The 20,272-nt window shown below is 52.6% G+C and overlaps 2 protein-coding genes across 3 annotated transcripts in view; both read left to right on the top strand.

The window, feature by feature from the left end:
* The first annotated feature begins 466 nt into the window (after nt 1-466).
* Nucleotides 467-11,035, top strand: GUK1 (guanylate kinase 1). 2 transcript variants are annotated; one of them, XM_051768424.1, is made up of 8 exons: nt 467-602; nt 5,707-5,820; nt 6,532-6,573; nt 7,314-7,410; nt 9,046-9,184; nt 10,041-10,125; nt 10,376-10,461; nt 10,864-11,035. In XM_051768424.1, exons 1-8 carry the CDS (start codon nt 560-562, stop codon nt 10,897-10,899), a joined length of 642 nt encoding a protein of 213 aa, XP_051624384.1. In that variant the 5' UTR covers nt 467-559; the 3' UTR covers nt 10,900-11,035. The 2 variants fall into 2 exon arrangements, with proteins under 2 accessions (XP_051624384.1, XP_051624385.1); XM_051768425.1 differs by lacking the exons at nt 10,376-10,461; nt 10,864-11,035 and adding an exon at nt 9,700-9,826 and having other exon boundaries at nt 10,041-10,120.
* Nucleotides 11,036-12,958: 1,923 nt separating this feature from the next.
* The window catches only part of GJC2 (gap junction protein gamma 2), a 37,439-nt gene continuing 30,125 nt past the window's right edge, over nt 12,959-20,272 (top strand). Inside the window, exons 1-3 of the mRNA XM_051768400.1 lie at nt 12,959-13,008; nt 15,440-15,509; nt 18,100-18,200. The gene's annotated coding sequence lies outside the window, so the exon portion shown is untranslated. The remainder of the gene's footprint in view (nt 13,009-15,439; nt 15,510-18,099; nt 18,201-20,272) is intronic.

The raw sequence follows: 20,272 nt of genomic DNA, 5'->3' as shown, positions 1-20,272 counted from the left end.
CCAGCCCCCGTGCCCCCATCATGGTTCAGCCCCACGATGTCCCCCCTTCTCCATAATGGTTCAGCCCTACCATTCCCCCCTCCCCATAATGTTTCACCTCTACCACGTCTCCCCCCCACACCATAATGGTTCAGCCCCAGACACCATAATGGTTCAGCCCCACGATGTTTCCCCCTCATCGCCATAATGGTTCAGCCTCACCACGCCTCCCCCCGCCCCGCAATAGTCCAGCCCCGACTCCCCACACCCCGCCACGGTCCAGCCCCACCATGTCTCCCCGCACCTCACCGTTCTGCCCAACACAGCCCCCCCGCCGCCCCGCAATGGCTCACCCCATGTTCCCCCGTCCCTCCCGCGCTGTTCCCCCCCCCGCATCCCCTCATGGTTCAGCCCCATCCCCGCTCACCCGCCCCCCGCCCGCTCGCGCCCTTGGTCCGTCCCGCCGCCGCGGCCGCGCGCTCCGCTCGGCCCCGCCCCCGCGGTGACGTCACGGGGCGGTGGGCGCGCGCGCGCGCGCGCGCGGGGGCTGTCGGGATCCGCCCGCCCCCCCCATCCCCTCATGATCCACGGGCGGATTCGCGGGGCGGGAATCGCCCGGGCGGGTGAGCGGGGACGGGGACACGGGCTGAGGGGGCACGGCCGGCCCCGGGGGTGCCAGAGCCTCACGGGGATCTTGGTCTGAGCGGATCGTGGGAGCTCAGTCCCTCATAAGGGCCTTGGGCTGAGGGGGCACAGGCGGCCCCAGGATGCTCAGCCGCTCGCGGGGACCCTTCTTTGAGGGGGCGCGACCACCCCCGGCTGCTCAGCCCCTCACGGGGGTTCTGCGCTGAAGGGGACCAGGGTGCTCAGTCCCTCACAAAGACCTTGGAATGAGGGGTCCCAGGGAGCTCATCCCCTTATGGGGTCCCTGGAGTGAGGGGTCCCGGGGTGCTCAGCCCCCCACATGGACCTTGGAATGAGGGGTCCCAGGGCGCTCAGTCCCTCACAAGGGCCTCAGGCTGAGGGGACACAACCGGTTCTGGGGTGCTCAGCCCCTTACGGCGTCCCTGGGCTGAGGGGTCTTGGGGCGTTCAGCCCCTCATGAGGTCCTGGAGTGAGGGGTCCTGGCCGGTTCTGGGGTGCTCAGCCCCTCAAGGAGCCTTGGTTGGGGGGTCCCAGCCTGCCATGGGGTGCTGAGCTTCTCACGGGGGTCCTGGGGTGCTCAGCCCCTCACAGGGACCCTCAGCTGAGGGGGCTCAGCCCGCCCAGGGTGCTCAGCCCCTCACAGGGACCCTCAGCTGAGGGGGCTCAGCCCGCCCAGGGTGCTCAGCCCCTCACAGGGACCCTCAGCTGAGGGGGCTCAGCCCGCCCAGGGTGCTCAGCCCCTCACAGGGTCCCTGTGCTGAGAGGCCCCGGGGTGCTGAGGTGCTGACCTGGGGGTGCTGATCCCGCCCCAGGACCCCCTGGATGAGGGGTCTGATCCCCATCCCTGGGGATGCTGAGCTCCCTACGGCCCTCAGAGTCCTGCCTGTGCCCCGTTATCCACGTGGGCTGGCTGAGGGAGGGTGGGATACACCACCCTGGGCTGGTGTATCCCCACCCCTGAGCTGGGATATCCCTGTTCCCACTTAGATAAGCCAGCCAGGGAAGTGCACGTGGAATCAGTTTGGTTTGTGGTTTGGGATAAGCCTCCTCCGTGTATCCAAAACCAAAGGTGGTGAAAACACTTGTGGGGAAGTGGCTGGTGAAACCACAGCAGGGCGAGCCTCACCTCTGTAGAGGTTCACCCAGGTGGGTAAACTGGTTCCAGCCAGTGGGTGGGTTAAACTGGTCCAGTTTGCAGCCGAGCACGGTGCTGGAATCACTGGCCTGGACCTTGGAGATTCCTGCAGTGACCTTGAGCAGGTGGTTCCTGTTCCCTCTGCAGCATCACTGCTGCCTGCAATGGGCAGTGCCCACAGCGCGGCCAGGGGAGGGGCTAATTAGTGCTTATTAGCTAATTACTTCCGGGAAAAAGGTGCCTGAGTGTTCCTGCCAGCTCCCTGCTGCAGTGGGATGCTGCTCATGGAATCACAGGATGGGGAAGGTTGGAAGGAACCAACCTCCCTGCTCCTGTTTCAGTGCTGCACATAACTCCCTGTCTGCCTGGGCAGATCTCTGTCTCTTTGGAAATAATCCCAAATCTTAGAAAGGTGGGAGTGGCATCTTTTTAAGGAACCTGCTAAAAATAGGGAGCAGGTTTATAATCCTAATCCAGGAGACCTTTCTCAAGGCTCCAGGGAAACTGCTTTAATCTTCTTTTCTTCTTTGCAAATGGGGCTTTGCCTTCCCTGCAAAGCCTCTCTGCTAATCAGCATTAATTAGTTTAACTCTTGTGATGTCTGTCCTTTGCTTTCCTGGTTGTGTTGCTGCCTCCCAGGTAAAATCCGGGGTGAGTTCAGCAGGCAGGAGCAGACCAGGAAACATTCCTTGATTTAGGGACAACCTCCTGTATGCTCCTTCAGGGACCACCTCATCTTTTTGCAGCCTAGGGGGGTTCACAGGGCCATTTGTCCTCAGTCCCAGGTGTGAGACCTGCCCAAATATTAATTAAATAATTAATTAGTTGTGCTGTTCTCTGGCTGATCAGCTCCCTGGTGGGTTAGGCTGGATCCAAACCCATTTTTAGGAGACCCTCAGTGCTGGGTGTTTGCAGATTGGCTGCTCTGAAAATGCCAAAACCTGAGCAAAGGATAAAAAAAAAAATCCAGACACTCTGCTCAAAATAAATCCATCTTTGTGATGTTCCTGCTGCAGATGGCTTGGAAATGGGATGCAGGGATGCATTCCTGGGCTGCAAACCAAACAGGAGGGAGAAAAAGCAAGTCCCTTCTTAGTTTAATTTTAGCCTGTTTTCCAAGGAAGCGAGACAAGTGATCGCACCCAGGTGCCTTTTCTCACTTAGTTATGAGTATTTTTAGGGGAAAAAAAAAAGGGGGGGGAGTGAGGTCAAGGAGAGGATCCCAGTATGGACGTGCTGGGACATGGTTTGGATCTGTGGGCAGGAGGAGGAGTTTCCCTGGGGCCTTTGTGGTCCTTGGCCTGAGGGGAAGCAGTGGCTGGAGGTGACAGCCACGTGTGGATTTGGTCCAAAGGAACTGCACTGCCTGCAGAAGGAAGTGCCTGGAAGTGTCCAAGGCCAGGTTGGACAGGGCTTGGAGCAACCTGGGCTAGTGGAAGGTGTCCCTGCCCATGGCAGGGGCTTGGAACTGGATGAGCTTTAAGGTCCCTTCCACCCCAAACTACGTGCAGGTGAAATCCTTGTCCCTTTATGCTGGTGACTGTGAGATGACCTGCAGGGACAGGGACAGTTTTCCTGTGTCCCATAATCCCAGGCCAGCCCCCCTCAGCCTTTTGGGGGTGTTGGATGCAGCTTTGCCAGGTGGGAGAGCAGGGAGCGGAGGAGGATCCACGAGGGCAGATTAAAGCCCAGTGGGTGGCTCTCATTGGCCATCTTAAAACTGCAGCTCGTTAATTAAGGCTTTAGGAGCTCACAAATAGCCCAGCTCTGTGTCCTGAGCTTGTCTCTGCTCCCGGGGGCTGGACTGCATTCCTTGGCTGGAGGAGAGCAAAAGGAAAAGGTAAGGATGCCTTGGAACCTGCTCCCAGCCCATCCCTCCGACCCTTTTCCTGCTTGGAGTGGAATGAAATGATTGGAAGTGATTTTGGGCAGCTTAAAATTCCTGTTTTTCTATCTGTGCTTGCTCAAGAGCAGGTGAAATTTTGAGGTGGGAGTGGGGAGAGGAAAGCTCTGTTCCCTGTAGCTGGGATCTAGGACTGGGAATGGCACATCTGGAACAGTTCCTGCTGGCACAGCTGGATCACCTTGGAGGGGAAGCTGTGAAACAGCTGGGCAGGGTCTGTGCTGCCAGCCCAGTGTCCCATGTGGAGCTTTCCAGGTGGCTGAGGAAGCTGGTATGTGATGAAGGAACATTGTTTGGGAGCAGTGCTGTGAAGTGCCCTGGGGTGTTGAATTTCTGTGGTTCCTTCCTCTTTTTGGAGTGTTTTCCAAGGAATGCTTAGGGCTCACCTGATTTATTGATGTGGAAGAGAGGAACTGTCAGGGGCAGAAGAGAGGGAAATGCTTTGGATGACTCCTCAGGGATCCTCTGCTTCCTTGCTGCAGGCACTTTGCTGGTCCTTTTTCCTCTTCTGGTATTGAATATTTAGGCAAACCCTGTGATATTTGGAAATCACCAAAATTCAGGGATTAAGGGAATGGTGAGAAGGTCCCCAAAAGGGCTTCCTGGAGCTGCTGTTTTTTGAATGATGGAGATTAATCCAGCAACATGGTGATGGGACTGATCCTCCAGGATCCCTGGAGAACGTTTGATCTGATGGATCTCCAGGGCTGCAGCACCTGGAAAACACCAAGCAAAAAGGAGGAATTTCCTTATGGATAATTATTGCCTGTGGATGTTGCTGCTGCCATTGGCACCTGCTTAGACTTTGGATATCCCAGGTCAGACAAGTGTCCTCAGGGAACAGAGGGGAGAAGTTGTGTCACTCCCTGGCTGTTGTGCTGCCTGCTGGAGGGATTTAGGGATAAGGAGGTGTCCAGGCTGGGGTCAGGGAGGCAGCCAGGCTGGATTAGCTGCTTTGGTGAGACAGCACTTGGCTTAAGGCTGGTTAAAAAGTGAGCTGGAAGGTCGGGCTGACATTGCTCTGAGCTAATTTAACATGGAAAGGCATTACCTGCCCCGGGGGTGGTTGCTCCCCAGGCCACACCCAGCCCAGAAGGTTAAAAAAACCTGCTTTTCCCGGGATTTTACTGCTTGAAAAAGTAGTTTTTAAATAGGAAGAGCAGAACTGCCTTGTTTGATTTGTCACCTCTGCCTTGGAAGCTGCTGATGGATGAGGGTCCCCAGTGGTACCCCCTTCCCTCTCAGACAGCATTTTCTTCTTTATTCTTATTTATTCTTTGTAAAAATATTATTAATCTTGATAATTAACATATCTTCTTCCCCAGAGAGGCAGGAACATAAAAACACCCTTTTTTTTTTCCCCTTTCTGGCTGAAGAAACAACTGCAGCAAGTTCTGTGTGGCCCCAGGCTGCCTTTCCTTAACCTGGACCAGGAGCTGAACCCTTCCCTCTTGCCATGAGGCACCTCCAGCAGGAGTTAGTGCTCCAGGAAATCTGGAATGACACCCCAAAGCACGTCCATGTCAGTGATTTCACCTGAGTTCAGATTCTCTTGCAAGGTTTTGGGATTCAGTCATGGAGGACACACTGGAAACTCTTATCCTGCAAACCCTCCTCGAGGCCTCTTTCTCCTCATAAGAGGGAAGGGGCTGGGACTGTCCCTCTGTCCCATGATTTTCCAGGTGGCACCAGGCACAAATGGCATTTTCTTCCTGTTGGAGAAAGTTTTCCTTAAGATTTCAATCCCAGTGGGACTCGGCTGGCATGAATTAACCCACTTTAGTAGCAGCTGGAGCTCAGTGTCCTCCTCCTTTGGGTTATTCCTGTGGGTTTGACCTCAATCCATTGAGAAGATCCTGCACTCCCAGTACTTTTTATCAGCTCTAGGCTTGTGATTTCTCATCATTTGTGATTTTCCTGCAGAACTTTCAATCCAAGGATAAAGAACTGGTGCTGCTCTGAGGAGCTGAGCACCCCTGGGAATCCATCCCTGTGTTTTCATGGCTGTTTCCAACCAGACACATATTTTTCTGTCTCTCCCCAGTCATGCAGGGACCAAGGCCAGTGGTTCTGAGTGGCCCTTCAGGTGCAGGGAAAAGCACTTTGTTAAAGAAACTGCTCAAAGATTACGAGAACATCTTCGGCTTCAGCGTCTCCCGTGAGTATCCCTGTGTTCCCAGGGAAAGGCAGGGCAGGAGTTCAGGGCTATAGCTCTATTTGTACCCCAAATAATGGTTTTCCATGGCTTGCCTGTGTCCCAGTCTGTCTGTGGGCTCTTTGGGATGTTTAAATAAATTGGGATGCCTTTATTGAGTGGCAAGTCTGATTTGTCTGGAATAGCACCTTTTCCAGGTCTGGGAATTCCCTAAAGCTCTGACAGGTAACAAGATTCTTTTGAGTGGTTCTTGCCACTGAAAGTAACAAAATTCCCCCAAATTTCTCCTTCAAAAGCCACTTGATTTTTCCCTGGAGCTCTGCCAGGTGTTTTTAAGTCCGTTACCAAAATGTGTTTTAATGTCCCAACACTTTGGGTCCTGCAAGTGAAATCCTTGCTTTGAGATCTGAGATCTGGATTCACTCCACCAGGAGAGAGCAAACTCTGGATGTTGAAAAATTTAATGTTAAGGGAGGTGAAAAGACTTAAAAATTATCTTTCTTTTTGTGTGCTTCATCCTGTGCTCTTGGTGAATCTCTCACTCCAAACTAAATCTTGCTGTTTTCTCCCAGGTTTTCTCCTGGTAGAGATTTTTTTTTCCCCTAAAGATCCAGGGGCCACTTAGACCTTGGCTTTTCTTTGATACTTTGACATCCTTGGGTGATGTACAGAATTTCCAAGGTTGTTTGTTTTTGTTTTTTTTTTTACCTGCAGATACCACAAGGCAGCCAAGACCTGGGGAAGTGAATGGCAAAGGTGAGTGTCCTGCAGCTGGATTTGTCTCCTTGGAGTCTCCAAATAATTCCCTGAGGTTTCAGTTGGGACACCCTGGTCTGACTTGACTGACCTGGTTTTCCAAAGTTTCAGGGGAAATACCCCCAATGCCCAGTGCTTTGGGAAGTGCAGCTGCTTAATGAGATGTTTTAATCTTCATTAACAGCTGTTTCCCTGTTCATTTGCATGTTTAAGAAAGAACCAAAAGAGCTTTGTACTTAATTTCCAATGGGCAGTTTTCACTCTGAAATGAAAGGGAGGAATTTTAACAAAAGGTAGAGAAACATTCCTTTTTAGTCTGCTTGGTTTTGATGTTCCCTTTTATCTCCCTCTCTCTCATCCCATTCTAGTCTTTAATTATAAATGTTTCCAAATGAAGGGCCTTGCCAGCCCTGCCAGAATGTGTTCCACACCTGTGGGCAAGAGTGGGGAGAGGTTCCCACTGCACCAGGAAGGGGAAAGGGGATGGAAAAGGGGGTACAGCAGCATTTCTGGCCACACAGAGAGCTCCAGAATGTTTGGAAGAGGTCTCTGGACAACTGGTGTGGAGAGGGAATGCTGCATCCAATAACTAGGAGGGAGATCTCTGCAGTCTCCCAGCGTTGTCCAAAGCACATTTTAAGTGTCTTCTCCCCCAGGCTCCCGTGGGTGTCATTTTGACCATGAACTTTACCTTCAAAACTGTCAATTCCTGGCTGTTTTCCCTGGTTTTCCCTCTCCAGATTATCACTTTGTGACCAGAGAGGAAATGCAGAAGGAGATCGATGCCGGGGAATTCATCGAGCACGCCGAGTTCTCCGGGAACATGTACGGGACGAGGTAGGTCAGGTGTCCCTGCCCACGGCAGGGGGCTGGAATTACATGGGGATTAAGTCCCCTCCCAACCCAAACCATCCTGGGATTCCATGAATTTGGGAGCAGAAGCCATGACTGTGCTGGCTGTGACGTCCTGCTCTGCTGAAGTGTCTGATCATGAATTCCGTGGCACCCCTGGCCGGGGTTGAAGAGTTGGGTGGGTTCTAAAATAGCTTTGCCCTGGGCACTGGAGCTGCTGATCAATCCAACATGAGGCTGGAACGTTAATTAGGAGTCAGAGATCTTATATAATTATTGTGGCAAAACTGTGGTGCTGTCAGGGAAGGACCTGCTGAGGAGGGAGGTTAAATGTTTCGTGGGCCATTTAATTACTTGCATTAAAGAAATTTGCCTGAAATGCTTTTCAAGAAGACTTAATGTTTCCTGAAGAGCTGAACGTGCCTTTTTGAGGATTTTTTTTGGAGATGGCAAAGTTTCCTTCTGAGGGTAAATTCTTCCCTGTGAGGATGGTTTGCCAGAGAAGCAATAAAGACTAGTGTGCAAACCGAATAAATACAGGATCTCTCCATGCCTGTCTTTCCTCTCCAAGTGCCTGAGGATGTTTCTAATCTGATGTAGGATAAAATGGAGAGAGTCCCTCATGCCTTTCAAAAGAGTAGGAGTTTTCACCAGTCCTTTCTGCTCCTTAAATCTCATCAGTGAATAATAATAAATAACTAAAAATCAGTTGCTTAATTTTAGAGCCCTGTGTGTGGGATAGCCCTAATTCCTGCCCACAGAAACCAGGATTTCTTGGAAGCTGCCTTAAATCAGAGGCTGAAATCAGAGTTCAGGTGTGGAGTCTTTTCCTCAGGCTTTCACAAGGCAAAGCAAGCCATTTTGAGGAGGTTTTTGGTGGGTATAGGTTGGTGCTGGCATCTGGGCAAGGCAGCAAACCTCTGAATCTGTAGTCCAGGTACTCTGAGTGCACCAGGAGTGGGTTGGTGTTGCTGCATTTCCAGGGAGAATTGTAGGAGTTCGGGAACAAGCTCCAGGCAGTTCCCCCACGCTGGGGAAGAGAGGTTGTCTTTAAGGACATATGAGAAACCACCACTGGAAAATTCAGTGAATCATCAAGTGCATCTCGTGCCCCAGACGGAGCATCCGTGTCCATCCCTCAGGAGAACGTGTGGGTACAGGAGTCAGTGGATCTCTGGAGAAGGGAACTTCTCAGTGGCTTTGCTCTTTGGGGAAGGTTGTTTCTCTGTTTGTCACAGAATCCCAGGATGGTTTGGGTTGGAAAGGACCTTAAAGACCATCTAGTTCCAACCCCCTGCCATGGGCAGGGACCTTTCCGCTGGGAGGTGGAGCTTTGTCACAGCAGGAGCTTTATGGGTGGTACCTGAATCGTGCTGCTCGTGGGACAGTCACACATGATCCATTTCCACACCTTCCAGCATGGCTTTGCCAGCCTCTAGCAGGAGGCAGCAGGTCCCTGCTCCACCCCAGGGTCCCAAAGCACATTTGGAGAAACTGTTCAGCAAGAGCAGAGCCCCATTTTGGGCCCAGGGGAGCCCCGTGAGGTTCCCCCGCTGCCGGACGGGGACACACCAACCCCCCAGTGCACACTGACCCCTTCCCTGTGTGCTGTGTCCCCAGTAAAGGTGCTGTGCAGGCTGTGCAGGCCCAGAACCAGATCTGTGTCCTTGACATCGACATCCAGGGCGTGAAGAACATCAAGAAGACCGACCTGAACCCCATCTACATCTCGGTGCAGCCGCCGTCCATTGACATCTTGGTGAGCGCCCGCCTTGCTTTGCCGTTAGGCAGTTAGAGGTAATCAGCTCTTGCTCTGCAGATGGGGGGGTCTCACCCCTCCTTCATCCATCCCCGTGTTCCTAAGGGCCCTGGAATAGGTGGGGAGGACATTCCCAAGCAGGCAGTTCAGCTCCTCAGCTCTCAGGGATGAATCTTCCCGCGCTCTGGTTTTTTGAGTCCCTCCCGCGTGTTTCCCACACCTTGGCGTGTTTGCCTGTGCTGGGTTAGGGACTCCATCACAATCCTTCAGATGGGCTTCATGCTGGGGAGAGAGGGATTTTGTGCTGAGATTTGCCTCCACAGTTATAATGAAACCCATGGAGGCTGGTTTTGTGCAGCACCATAAATTCTGTAGCCCATAAATTCTGTACCCCTCTGGTCTTGCCCCATGTGAGTGATTGCAGTGGGGCTCTGCAGAAATGGAGTCACTGTCGTGGTTCAGAGAGGGGTGAGGACATGTGAGCACAACCCCTGACTCTCCCCTCTTGCTCTCAGTACATCAGGCAGTCTCTGGTTCTCGTTGAGCTTGAGGAGGAGGAAGCCAACAGCACCACGTGGCCAGAGCCCAGCAGAGAGATTTCATTTCCAGCAGTACCTGGAAAAATAAATAAATAAGAGGGAGGTAAAAAAAAAAACAAACCCTGGGACCCCGAGCTCCAGGTAGGAGATGCTGAGCCCAGTTTGGCCACTGGTTTGCACTGGGCTGTAAATGAGGGTGCAGGGTATTCTCACATGCCCATGGTCACAGACAGCCCTGGCCTGAGGGGGTGGGTGGTGGTTTCCACCTGCAACTTTCAGAACACTTATTTTTTTAATACATTTTTCACTGTGTTTAGGAAAAAAGGCTACGAGACCGAAAGACTGAGACAGAGGAGAGTTTACTGAAGCGTTTGACTGCAGCCCGAGTGGACTTGGAGCTTAGTAAGTCCTTGGAGTGGTGTGAGATGGAGAGGGGATGATGCCTTGGTGATTCAGGGGCTGGTTTTTGCAGGAATATCTGATTTGTGCTCTCCAGAGCCAACTCTGATGGAAGCACTTGATGCCTTTCCCATTGCAGCTCCTTGTGGGTGGTTGGCAGAGCAGTGGCTGAAATAATATTACCACATAACACAAGAGGTGACCCAGGGAAGAAACATCCTCCTCTAACTCTTGTCCTTGTCTCCTTCCCCAGGTAAAGAGCCTGGGCTGTTTGACCTGGTCATTATTAATGATGATCTAGAAAAAGCCTATTCTGAATTGAAGGAAGTGCTGCTGGAGGTGAGTCCTTGGAGCTTTTCCACCTCATTCCCGGGCAGGTGTCACCTCTGGGACAAGAAAGTCTGTCCTCAGGCAGCCCCAGGAATGTCACCTCATCCCACACTTGGTATGATTTGAGGCACGTGACTGAGCACAGCTCAGTGATGATGGATCTAGGGCCTAAAAGTGGGAAATGAATCCAGCACAGTGCTGGGTTAGGGAGAAAATAAAGATACATCCCTGGGTGGTGTAGAAGAGGATTCCTATTTTTGGAGCCTCCAAGTCAAACCTTGCCTTGTCCCTGAAGGTGAACTCTGGGCTCAATGCTCTGATTTGAGTCACTCCTGACCTCCAGAGCTCTGAAACCAAGAGTTTTTCCCCAAAAGTGGCAGATTCTCAGTGGTTTTCCTGCTCTCCTTGCAGGAAATCAAGAAGACCCAAGAATCCAGGAAGTCCTGAGCTGAGCTGACCCTGCTTGGACATTTCAATTTTGCACATCATTCCCGAAGCATGTCGCACGGCTTTATTCCAAAAGACATTCCCTTTAGGCTGCTCCTCCTCCCAAGTTTCCCTAGGATGTTTATATTAAAAGGAAAGAAAAGGAAACCTGGTCGTGCTCGTGTTTCTCCCAGGTTTGTACCCCCAGATCCTCTGGAAGCTGCCCAAGGGCAGAGCCCTTCTGGAAGGCTGTGGAGGAGCAATTTGGGCACCTGCATCCCTGGCACGAGGCTTGGGATGCCACTGTGGGATCTGGGGAGGGACACATTGTGCCAGCTGATGCCACTCCATAAAGGGCAGCTATTTTATCATCAATCCACTGCTTTTTTTTTTTCTTTTCCTGGGGGAAAACTCCTGTGAATTTCTCTGCTATCCCAGCAGCAGTCTTGGAATCTGCACGTTGTTCCACTTGAGTTGGGGTGCAGGTAGATTTTTGGATGTTCTTATACCTACAAGTTTTGGGGGAGAAAAGATTTCCCTCCCAAGCTGTGCAGCCTTTTGGGCTGATGTGCTTGAGGGCAGCAATAAATCCCTTTTCCTGGAGGAATCCATGGTATCCAGCCACTGTCACCCATGCTGGTCTTTGCTTTGAGACCTGGAGAGCTTTCACTTCATTTCCTGAGTTTTCTTCAGCCTTAATGTCGATGCTTTCATGGAACTCATGGTGGGATTTCTGGGGTTGGCCTGTGTAGGGCGAGGGGTTGGACTTTGATCCTTGTGGGTTCCTCCAAACTCAGGATATTCTGTGAACTTCCAAGCCCTTTGGTCCCTCCAGCAGGTCAGATCCTGAGGGTCCTTGGAGAGGTTCCTCACGGAGGGTGAAGACTGTGGAGCCAGGCTGGGAGAGCTGGGGGGGTTCACCTGGAGAAGAGATGGATCCAGGGGGAGCTGAGAGCTCCTTCCAGGGCCTAAAGGGGCTCCAGGAGAGCTGGAGAGGGACTGGGGACAAGGGATGGAGGGACAGGACAAGGGGGAATGACTTCCCAGTGCCAGAGGGATATTGGGAAGGAGTTCTTTCCTGTGAGGGTGGGGAGGCCCTGGCACAGGTTGCCCAGAGAAGCTGTGGCTGCCCCTGGATCCCTGGAAGTGTCCAAGGCCAGGTTGGACGGGGCTTGGAGCAACCTGGGCTAGTGGAAGGTGTCCCTGCTCATGGCAGGGGGTTGGAATGACATGATCCTTAAGGTCCCTTCCAACCCCAACCATTCTGGAATTCTGTCCTGTGAAATGGCCAGTCCACCAGAGCTCCCAGCCCGCCAGTGGTGACTTCCAGCTGTTTTCCCCCCAAACCAATCCCGGATCCAGCTGGCACTGAGCAGCTCATGAGCAGCTGGACTGACAGTGCCAGGCTCTCAGTTCCTCGCCCCCAAACCATGTCTTACCATGGCAGGTCTGTACCTTAACCCTCCAATTTTGGGTTTCATCCTCTTCACATCCCATCCTTCCAGTTTATCCGGCTGCTCTGAGGTACCTTTTGATCCAGGTCACTCCAAAGCTCCGTGTTCTGGACAGCAAGAAGCAGGACCCCACCCTCAGCAACCCTTTTAGCCCCTCACTTGCCTTCACAAACGTGATTTGAGGGTTGTTTTGACCATTTACCTCTCCTGGACTGTTAAATACATGTTTCCTAGATTCCCTAGAAATATTCCTTCCTCTTGGGGGTGTCCTGTTGCTTGGTTCTAACTCTGGTAAAACAAGCAGGAAAATCCCGTGTGGATTCACGGTGTGAACCTCTCTGTGTCCAGGCTTTTCCTGCGCCATCAAGCGATGGACCGGGATTATTTTTTACTCCTGAACCTTGGGATTTTGTTACAATTTGAGGGACGTGTTTGCAATGGGAAAAGGTCCCCTCTAGATGGCAGCTGTGACAGCGGGAAAGCGCCGGGATCAGGGATCGGAGTCACGGAGCAGCAGAGCCGGAGGTGCAGGACGCGGCGCTGGGCTCAGTCTGGTGAGCTCCGGCCATCCCGTGGGACCTGCGGTGCAGACACCACATGGAAATGCCCGTTCCCTGCCTGCTGATCCCTCCTGCCAGCACCTCCGGCCCAGCCTTCACCCATCCCAGCGGGAGAGGTGAGTGGTGCCCGGGAAACGGGGATGATGCTCCAGCCGTGTGGCAGCGCTTGGAAAACGGAAACAAGACAAGTCGTGCAGACCCCTCGCATTCCCCTTCCCTGTGGGAAGGGAGAGGGAAGTCTGGAATAACCCGGCTTGTTTTGGGTGACCTGCTTTGGCTGCTGTGTGTGCCGGAGCCGAGCAGGGAACGCTTGGATGGCCGGGGCTAATGGGAGGTGACGGGGTGGCCGTCGGGATGGGGATGAGCAGCGGAGGGATTGGGAGCAGGTGGTGGAGCCAGGCTGGTCACCGAGCAGGTGGCACGGCTGGGGGGCATCCCAGGGACTCATTTCGGGTGCTGGCAGTGCCCCTCTCCAGGTTGGGGACCCCTCTCTAGGAGGGGCATCAGATCCCAAAAGTGGGTGGGCAAAGGCACTTGTTGAGATGAGTTTAATTCCTGCGTCCTGAAAAAATGAGAGTTTATTTTATTACTTACGTTTGAAACCATAAATACCTTTTGGGATCCATGTTTTTGGTACTGGCTCGTTGGTGTTCCATTCCCACATCCCAAGGACCACGCTGGGCAGTTGTGGCAGCTCCCAAACTCTGGGTTCTCCACAGCTGCTCCTGGTGCTCAGTGTGGAGCTGGGATTGAGGCATCAGACTGGAAAAGCAAAGGATCAGGAGCCTCCCTGCCCAAGGGTTATTTGTGATTTAAGATTCTCCTCCTGGAGGACACTTTCTCCCACCCAGGAGATCTTCCAGGCAGGGAGGTGCTGTTCCCATCTCGGGGCACACCCAGGTGAAGGAACAGGCCCTGCTCCTGGGTTGCTTCCAGAAATGTCAGAAAAAGGGATTTTATGTAACTGTGTGTTCACTGTTCTGTCAGACTGGGATAAAACTGGACAGGCTTCAGCTCTTTTCAGCTCTGAGATGCTTTGGGAAACGTGGCAGCACCTCATCCTACATCCCTGCAGGAGGAGGATGGAGAAGGGTGCTGGGGATGGTGTGAGGAGCCACACCAGGGAAAAGCTGGGATAAAACCTGCCCTGGGAGCTCTCCCTGGCTGGGCTGGGGGTCAGTTGGAGCTGATGCCAAAGAAAGAACAACCTCCTGTAGCACTTTTGCTTCAAAGCTGTTACTTTGCAGTCGTTGCCTTGTGGGTTTTTGCTGAATCTGGGCTGACACCACTTTTGGGGCAGGAACTGATCATTTTTCCCTGATTTTTTTTTTTGTATCATTTTTCCTGCCTATCCCTCTTTGGCAATAGAAATACCTCTCCAAGGAGAGAACGTGGGTTTGGGATGCACCATGAGCCTGCTGGGAAGGATGTTGTGCAGGGATACACGAGGGCAGGCAATCCCTAAAGCCCAAACCATCCCGGGGGAAACCAGGAAAAGCTGGAGGCACACTCCAGGACAGCTTCAAGCAGCCCAAATTAGCCCAAATTAGCCCAAAGCCCCCACCCTGATGAGCCCACGGTCCAGAGACTTGTCCTTGCCGTGGTTTTTCTTGGTATCTCAGTGCTGTTGGAGGCAGCTCTGATTTCTCCCTTCCATGCCAGTGCAGAAAGGCACCGCGGGGCAGAGCCAGCCTGGGAAATAATTGGGCAGCCGGCGTGGAAAATGAGCAACGAGGGGAGAAAACGGAGCGGGAATAACCCTGATTTTCCTGCTTGTCCATCAGTGTCCAGCTCCCTCTGTGTGTGTTCCCAGCACGGAGCATCCCAGGAGTGGAAGTGTGGTGGGATGGGCTCATGTTGGTGCTCAGGGATGGTGTGTCAGGCTGTGCCTGCAGTGATCCGAGTGCTGTCCTAGGATTTCCTGGGAGAAAAAAACTTCCTGGAGAGGGTGTTCAGCTCTCAGTGGGGTCGGTGCTGCCTGGCCCCAAGTCCAAGGGGCTCCAAGGGTGCAAATTCCCACTTCTTTAGGCAAAAAACGTTCTTTTCTGCTCTATCCACTCTGATGGAAACCTCTCCTAGGGAATCCTCTGGTGCCTGTGTGGCCTCAAACAGGAGCTGAGAGGTTTAATCCAGGGAATTTGGGGTGCCATCCCTCTCCCTGGGGTTGCACCTGCTGGTGCTTCCTGATCAGTCACAGTGCAAAATCCTCTGGCATCATCCCAGAGCGGATGAGGAGCGATGGAACCCGTGGGAGCAGAGGGAGGTGGGCTTGGAATGGCTTTCCCAAGATGAGGAATCCAGCCTCCACAATCCAATGGTGGATTGTGGGCTTTTTTTTTTTTAAGGGGCCTTTTTTTTTTAAGGGTGGTGTGACCCGTGCCAGAGCTCCAGGAGCCTTTGGATGATCCTCTGGGATGTGGGGTGTGACTCCCGGGGATGGGCCTGTGCAGGGCTGAGGGTTGGACTCCGTGATCCTTGTGGGTTCTTCCCACTCAGCACAGTCTGTGCCATGCCAGGTGTCCTGATGCCCTCTGTGCTTTCCCCCAGGACAGGGAGGTGACATCCACGTGCCAGCTGCTGCCACCTCGCCCTGAGACACCGCCAGCACTGACAACAGGTGGGTCCCACAATCCCACACAGCCCATCACCCTCCTGGGGGATCCCCATGCCAGCACCCCTCATCCAGGAGCTCCTCCAGGGCTTTTCCCTGATGGCCTTGCTGCTGGGAAGGACGTTGTGTGGAAGGTTGTGTGGAAGGATGGAGTTTCCTCTCCAGCACAGGGCGCTGGGGAGAACCCCGATGCCCTGGATGCTCCAGGGTGCTTGTAGGGTGCTCCATGAGGATCAGAGCCGCCCTGGCAGCCGGACCAGGCCGTGCCAGCCTCGTATTTGGGTCAGCCACATCGACTGGACGTGCAACTGTGTCATCCCTGGAGAGCGCAGGACGCCGATCCATAATCCCGGCCGGCTCCGGGGGGGGTGACACGCACCCGGCACCCACGCCCTGCTCCAGGTTTATCCACTCCCAGCCCCCAAAACTGGGGAATCCAGCTCAGCCTCAGCTTTTCCCAACAACAGCAGCTCGTCCCAGACGTGACTCCAGCCCTGCAAACACCGGGAGCCATCTGGAATTCCGACTGTACCAGTTGCCACCGCAGGACAACTGGAACAACCGGATGCTTGTGAAATCAGGGATGCATCCCCCCCCTCCTGGTGCCTGACTTCTCTCTGTCTGGGCACAGAAAGAGGGAGCAACAGGATGTTTTCCCGGATTTTACTCTCCCCATCTCTGGAGACATGGGGAGGGGATATAAAGAAGGGAGGCAGGAAAGGCAAAATTCCAGTATCCAGGTGGAGCTTGGAAAATATATATATATATTAATTTCCACATAGAGGGGGTTACTTCAGTGATTCTTTTTAATGAGTAAGACCCCTGGAGCCAAAGGGCACAGGGAAGGGTGGGGTGACTGTCCCCCCACAGGGCCCACGTCCTCAGCCCAGCACTAATTTTGCAGATATTCCCTGAAGGGTCAGGGGCTGCTGCTCCTGTTTGCATCAGGGAAGTCTTGATGGAATACAAAGTGCCTGTGTGGTGGAAATCCAGCCCTAGGGATGTCCCTGGCTCCCCAGTGCGAAGCCAGCAGGGAGGTGATGGGGGAAAAACTCCTCAAAAAGTTTTCCCAGTCCCCCCAGTTACACCAGCAATGTGCTGATGTGGATGTACCGGGTACAGGATGAGGAAAAGAGGGTGGCTTATCATTTTTCCTGGTTGGAAGTGCAGGATACTCGAGCTGCATCCCTTGTTCTGAACACAGTGGTGGTCCTTGATGCCTCCTGGAGAGAGAAAACAACCCCCCAGCTCAGGTGCAGAGGGGGAACTGGTGGGATCCCAAACCAGTGGGATGATGTCCCTGCCTGGAGCACATCCATGGGGTGGGAGTGCCTGTCAGACAGTTCCCCTGAGGAGGAGGGTGATCTCACCTGGTCCATCGATTCCATATCCCATTGGAATTATCGCAGTGGCTTGACCTGCAGACCCAGAGAGCCAGAACTTCCACAGCCATCCCAGCCTCAGACCTGGGAACATCCCTTCTGCTCCCTCCTCCCAGTGCTCCCTGCACCTCTGCCCACATTCCCAGGAGCAGCCTGGCTCCATCACAGCAGCATTCCCACATTTAATCTGCCTTTATAGACATAATTTTTATGTAATACTCCGTGTTTTATGCCCTCCCAAGTACAGGTGCTGCTGCTCCTTGGGGCCATCCCCCTCCTGTGGTGGCACCTCTGGGCTCATTGCTGGGTTTATGGCTGAAATCCAACCTCATCCCCCTTGGCCTGTGGGGAAAAAAATGTCACCAGCCTTCTTGCAGTAGCTCCTGTTGTTTCCAAAGACAGGCAGGGTCTTCACTTGTGCCTTCCCATCTCCTTGGCTGCTGCAGATGGGCCCTGGGGGCCACTGAGAACATTTTGGTTTTCTTTTCTTGCCACCTTCCCATTTAATAACTTATCAAAAAGGTCTCCCTGCTCATCACCAGCCTGACCAGACCCAGCTCACCTGCCCTCCAGCCCGGAGAAGCTGTGGCTGCCCCATCCCTGGAAGTGTCCAAGGCCAGGTTGGAGGGGGCTTGGAGCAACCTGGGCTAGTGGGAGGTGTCCCTGCCCATGGCAGGGGGTTGGAATGAGATGGTCTTTAAGTGCCTTGCAACCCAAACCATTCCATGATTCTGTGACCTCAGTGGACACCTCCAGACCCTCTCCAGCTCCTCCGTGTGCTCCTCCCATGGATGCAGCTCCAAAGTCCCTGGAAGGATCCCAACAAGATACCACTGGGAGCTGTTAACACCCCTCCTCAACCCCATCCTCCCCCCACCTCTGCACCCCTGATGGGTTTGATCCAAGATCCCATTTCCTTCCTCTGTTGGAGGAACCTCACCCCGGGCAGCAGCGCTGGCAAGGGAAAACCGGGATCCCTCCTGCCCTGGGAGCAAAATAAAAGGAAAACAAACCTCCTGCTCCTCCCCAGCGACAGGAGGAAGCCTTTTAGGAGCTCTCAGAGGAGCAGAAGCTTCACCCCGTGCCATCCCACATAGGAGCTGCAGCTCCAGGGGGGACAATGGTGCCATTGAGCAGGACACTGAAGCGCTGCCGTATTGTGCCTGGCAGAGAGATTCCCGGGAATAATCGCCTCCTCCTTGCCTTTGTTGCAGGGCTGTGCTGGTCCTGCTGCAGGGCTTTCTCCCCACGGAGGTCTCTGGTTATGTGGTGAAGCCCCTCGGCCCAGAGGCCCCTTTTTTCCTGGCTGGGAAAGGTATGGCTGGAATTGTCATTCCCAAGCGGGGTGGGACCCTGGGGGTGGCACTGGGAGGGAGAAATTGGGGATTTGGGAGCAAAAGGATGCTCTGCTCCTCATCCTGGGGGGGCCTTGTCACTCCTTCGTTGATCCTTATAATATATTGTATTTATTATATTGTGTATATATTATATTGTCTATTATATTGTCTATCTGTTATATTGTGTATCTATTGTGTATCTATTATACTGTGTATATATTATATTGTATATATATTATATTGCATATACATTACATTGAATATACATTATATTCAATATACATTATATTCAATATATATTATATTGCATATATATTTTTAGATATCATTTTTTTAGATATCATATTTTTTAGAGACCCTGTTTTTTAGATATCCCATAAAAAGTCAACTTTGAGAGCCATGAAAATGATCTTATTTCTTTTTATACAGAACCTTTTGCATTAAATACGAGCTTAAGCCACAGAAACCCGGCTCTTCTTAGGGGTCTGGACAAACCCTGAAAATTCAGAGCCAGGGTTTTGCCTGGGACTGTTTTAAACAAGGCTGAATGAGACTTTGCTCTGGGTCTGATACAAAGCAGGGCTGAGATTTTTTTTAGGAGCATATTTAAGGTTGTTCTCGAGCTGGGCACCTCCAAAAAGCATCTCCCTCCTTTCCTTACCCCAAAATCTGCTTGAAATCCTGGGATTTGGGCTGAGCTTTGGGCTTGTGAGCGTGTCAAGGGCTGCAGCAGCTGCAGGAGCAAGTGCTGTGGTGATGTCTCCCTTCTCCCTCCTCCTCCTCTATCCCTGAAGCATCCTATGAGCTGATTTCCCCTTGAAAATTCCTCCTGGGAACACATCCCCCCCTGCACCATCAGCCAGGTTGTTTCCCAGCTTCTTCCTTGCCCAAAGCAGCTGGAGAGCAGAAACCCACTTGAAAAAAATGAAATAAGAGCCTGAAAACTTGGCTTCCCCATCCCCGGAGAAGAGGACATCTCTCAAAAATCCTTTTAAACCAGGAAAAAACAACTTATTTTGAGCAGTTTCACATGGTGGGAGCCACTTAAGACACGCTGAAGGGTCATGTAGGATTAGGAGGTCGGGGAACCACGAGATTTTTGGAGGTTTAGAGTCTTCTTCACGCTGGATTTGCCAAGAGTTAGGATTTTCTTAAAGTGCAGTGAGTAAAACTCCTCTGGTTTGGACCCCTGGAAGCCAAATCTCGCCTCCCAACCCGGGGCCTTTAAGGAAAACATCAATTTTTGTGAGATCAGCCATAAAATCATCTGAGTTGGCAACGGGAAGGAACAGCCAGTGATGTGCCAGAGGGTTGTTGCCTCTGGATGGGGGAAGTTATTTAATCCCTGGGTTCGAGTGAGGGGCAACATCCCCTCCCCCCTGCAACCAGAGAGCTGCACAGGGGGGAAAAAAATCCCTCTGGCAGGGAGCAGGAGGGGCTGGGAGAAGAGGGAAATGTCCCCTCTGTCCCCTGCCAGCTGTTTTCCCTTCCAGCTGTTACCCACAGAGCCCAGCAGTGCTTCCAGCTGTCCCCCCTTCCCTGCAAAACAGGGCTGGGAAGGGAGAAGAGGGATGAAGAGGAGCTGGGATGGTGCTGGCAAGGAGCCTCTTGTTAAATGCCAGTTAAATATTTTTAGTATTTAACTGAAAATATTTAACTGTAAAGTAAAACCAAAAAGTTTTGGCTCTGCTTCGGGTGTGAAAATTGGGGGGGGGAAACAGGTTTTTTGGTGGTGCTGGGGTCTGTCCCTGCAGCTGTGAGGACAGGGGGGGTTTGCAGCCGATTTTCTGCTCGGCTTCAGTGCTGTTGGAACAGAAAGGCAAAGAAATTCCAAACAAGAAAGAAGGAAGCATTCCTTATCCTGCCGCAGCACCTCCGCTTCCCTGCTCCCAGGAGCTCTTCCTGCTATTTTTAGCCCTAAACCTTTGGACTATTTGAATTATTCGATTTTTTTTTTTTTTTTTTTTTTACTTTTCCATAAGCACTGGCTCTGGAAGTATTCACCACATTCCCTTTTCTTTTTCTTTTTTTTTTTTTTTAAATGGGATTT

Source organism: Manacus candei, unplaced genomic scaffold, assembly GCF_025592945.1.
Source record: "Manacus candei isolate 608988 ecotype Guabito, Panama unplaced genomic scaffold, ASM2559294v1 h1tg000094l, whole genome shotgun sequence".
In the NCBI taxonomy this organism is placed as follows: domain Eukaryota; kingdom Metazoa; phylum Chordata; class Aves; order Passeriformes; family Pipridae; genus Manacus; species Manacus candei.
This window is presented reverse-complemented; position numbering and strand designations above follow the sequence as displayed.

What these genes read in the sequence shown, in the direction of transcription:
- GUK1 (XM_051768424.1), top strand. Translation starts at nt 560, where the DNA reads ATGATCCACGGGCGGATTCGCGGGGCGGGAATCGCCCGGGCGG. An exon ending in TGGGGAAGTGAATGGCAAAG is followed by an intron (nt 6,574 to 7,313) that starts GTGAGTGTCCTG and finishes TTCCCTCTCCAG; the next exon opens with ATTATCACTTTGTGACCAGA. An exon ending in CCGAGTGGACTTGGAGCTTA is followed by an intron (nt 10,126 to 10,375) that starts GTAAGTCCTTGG and finishes CTCCTTCCCCAG; the next exon opens with GTAAAGAGCCTGGGCTGTTT.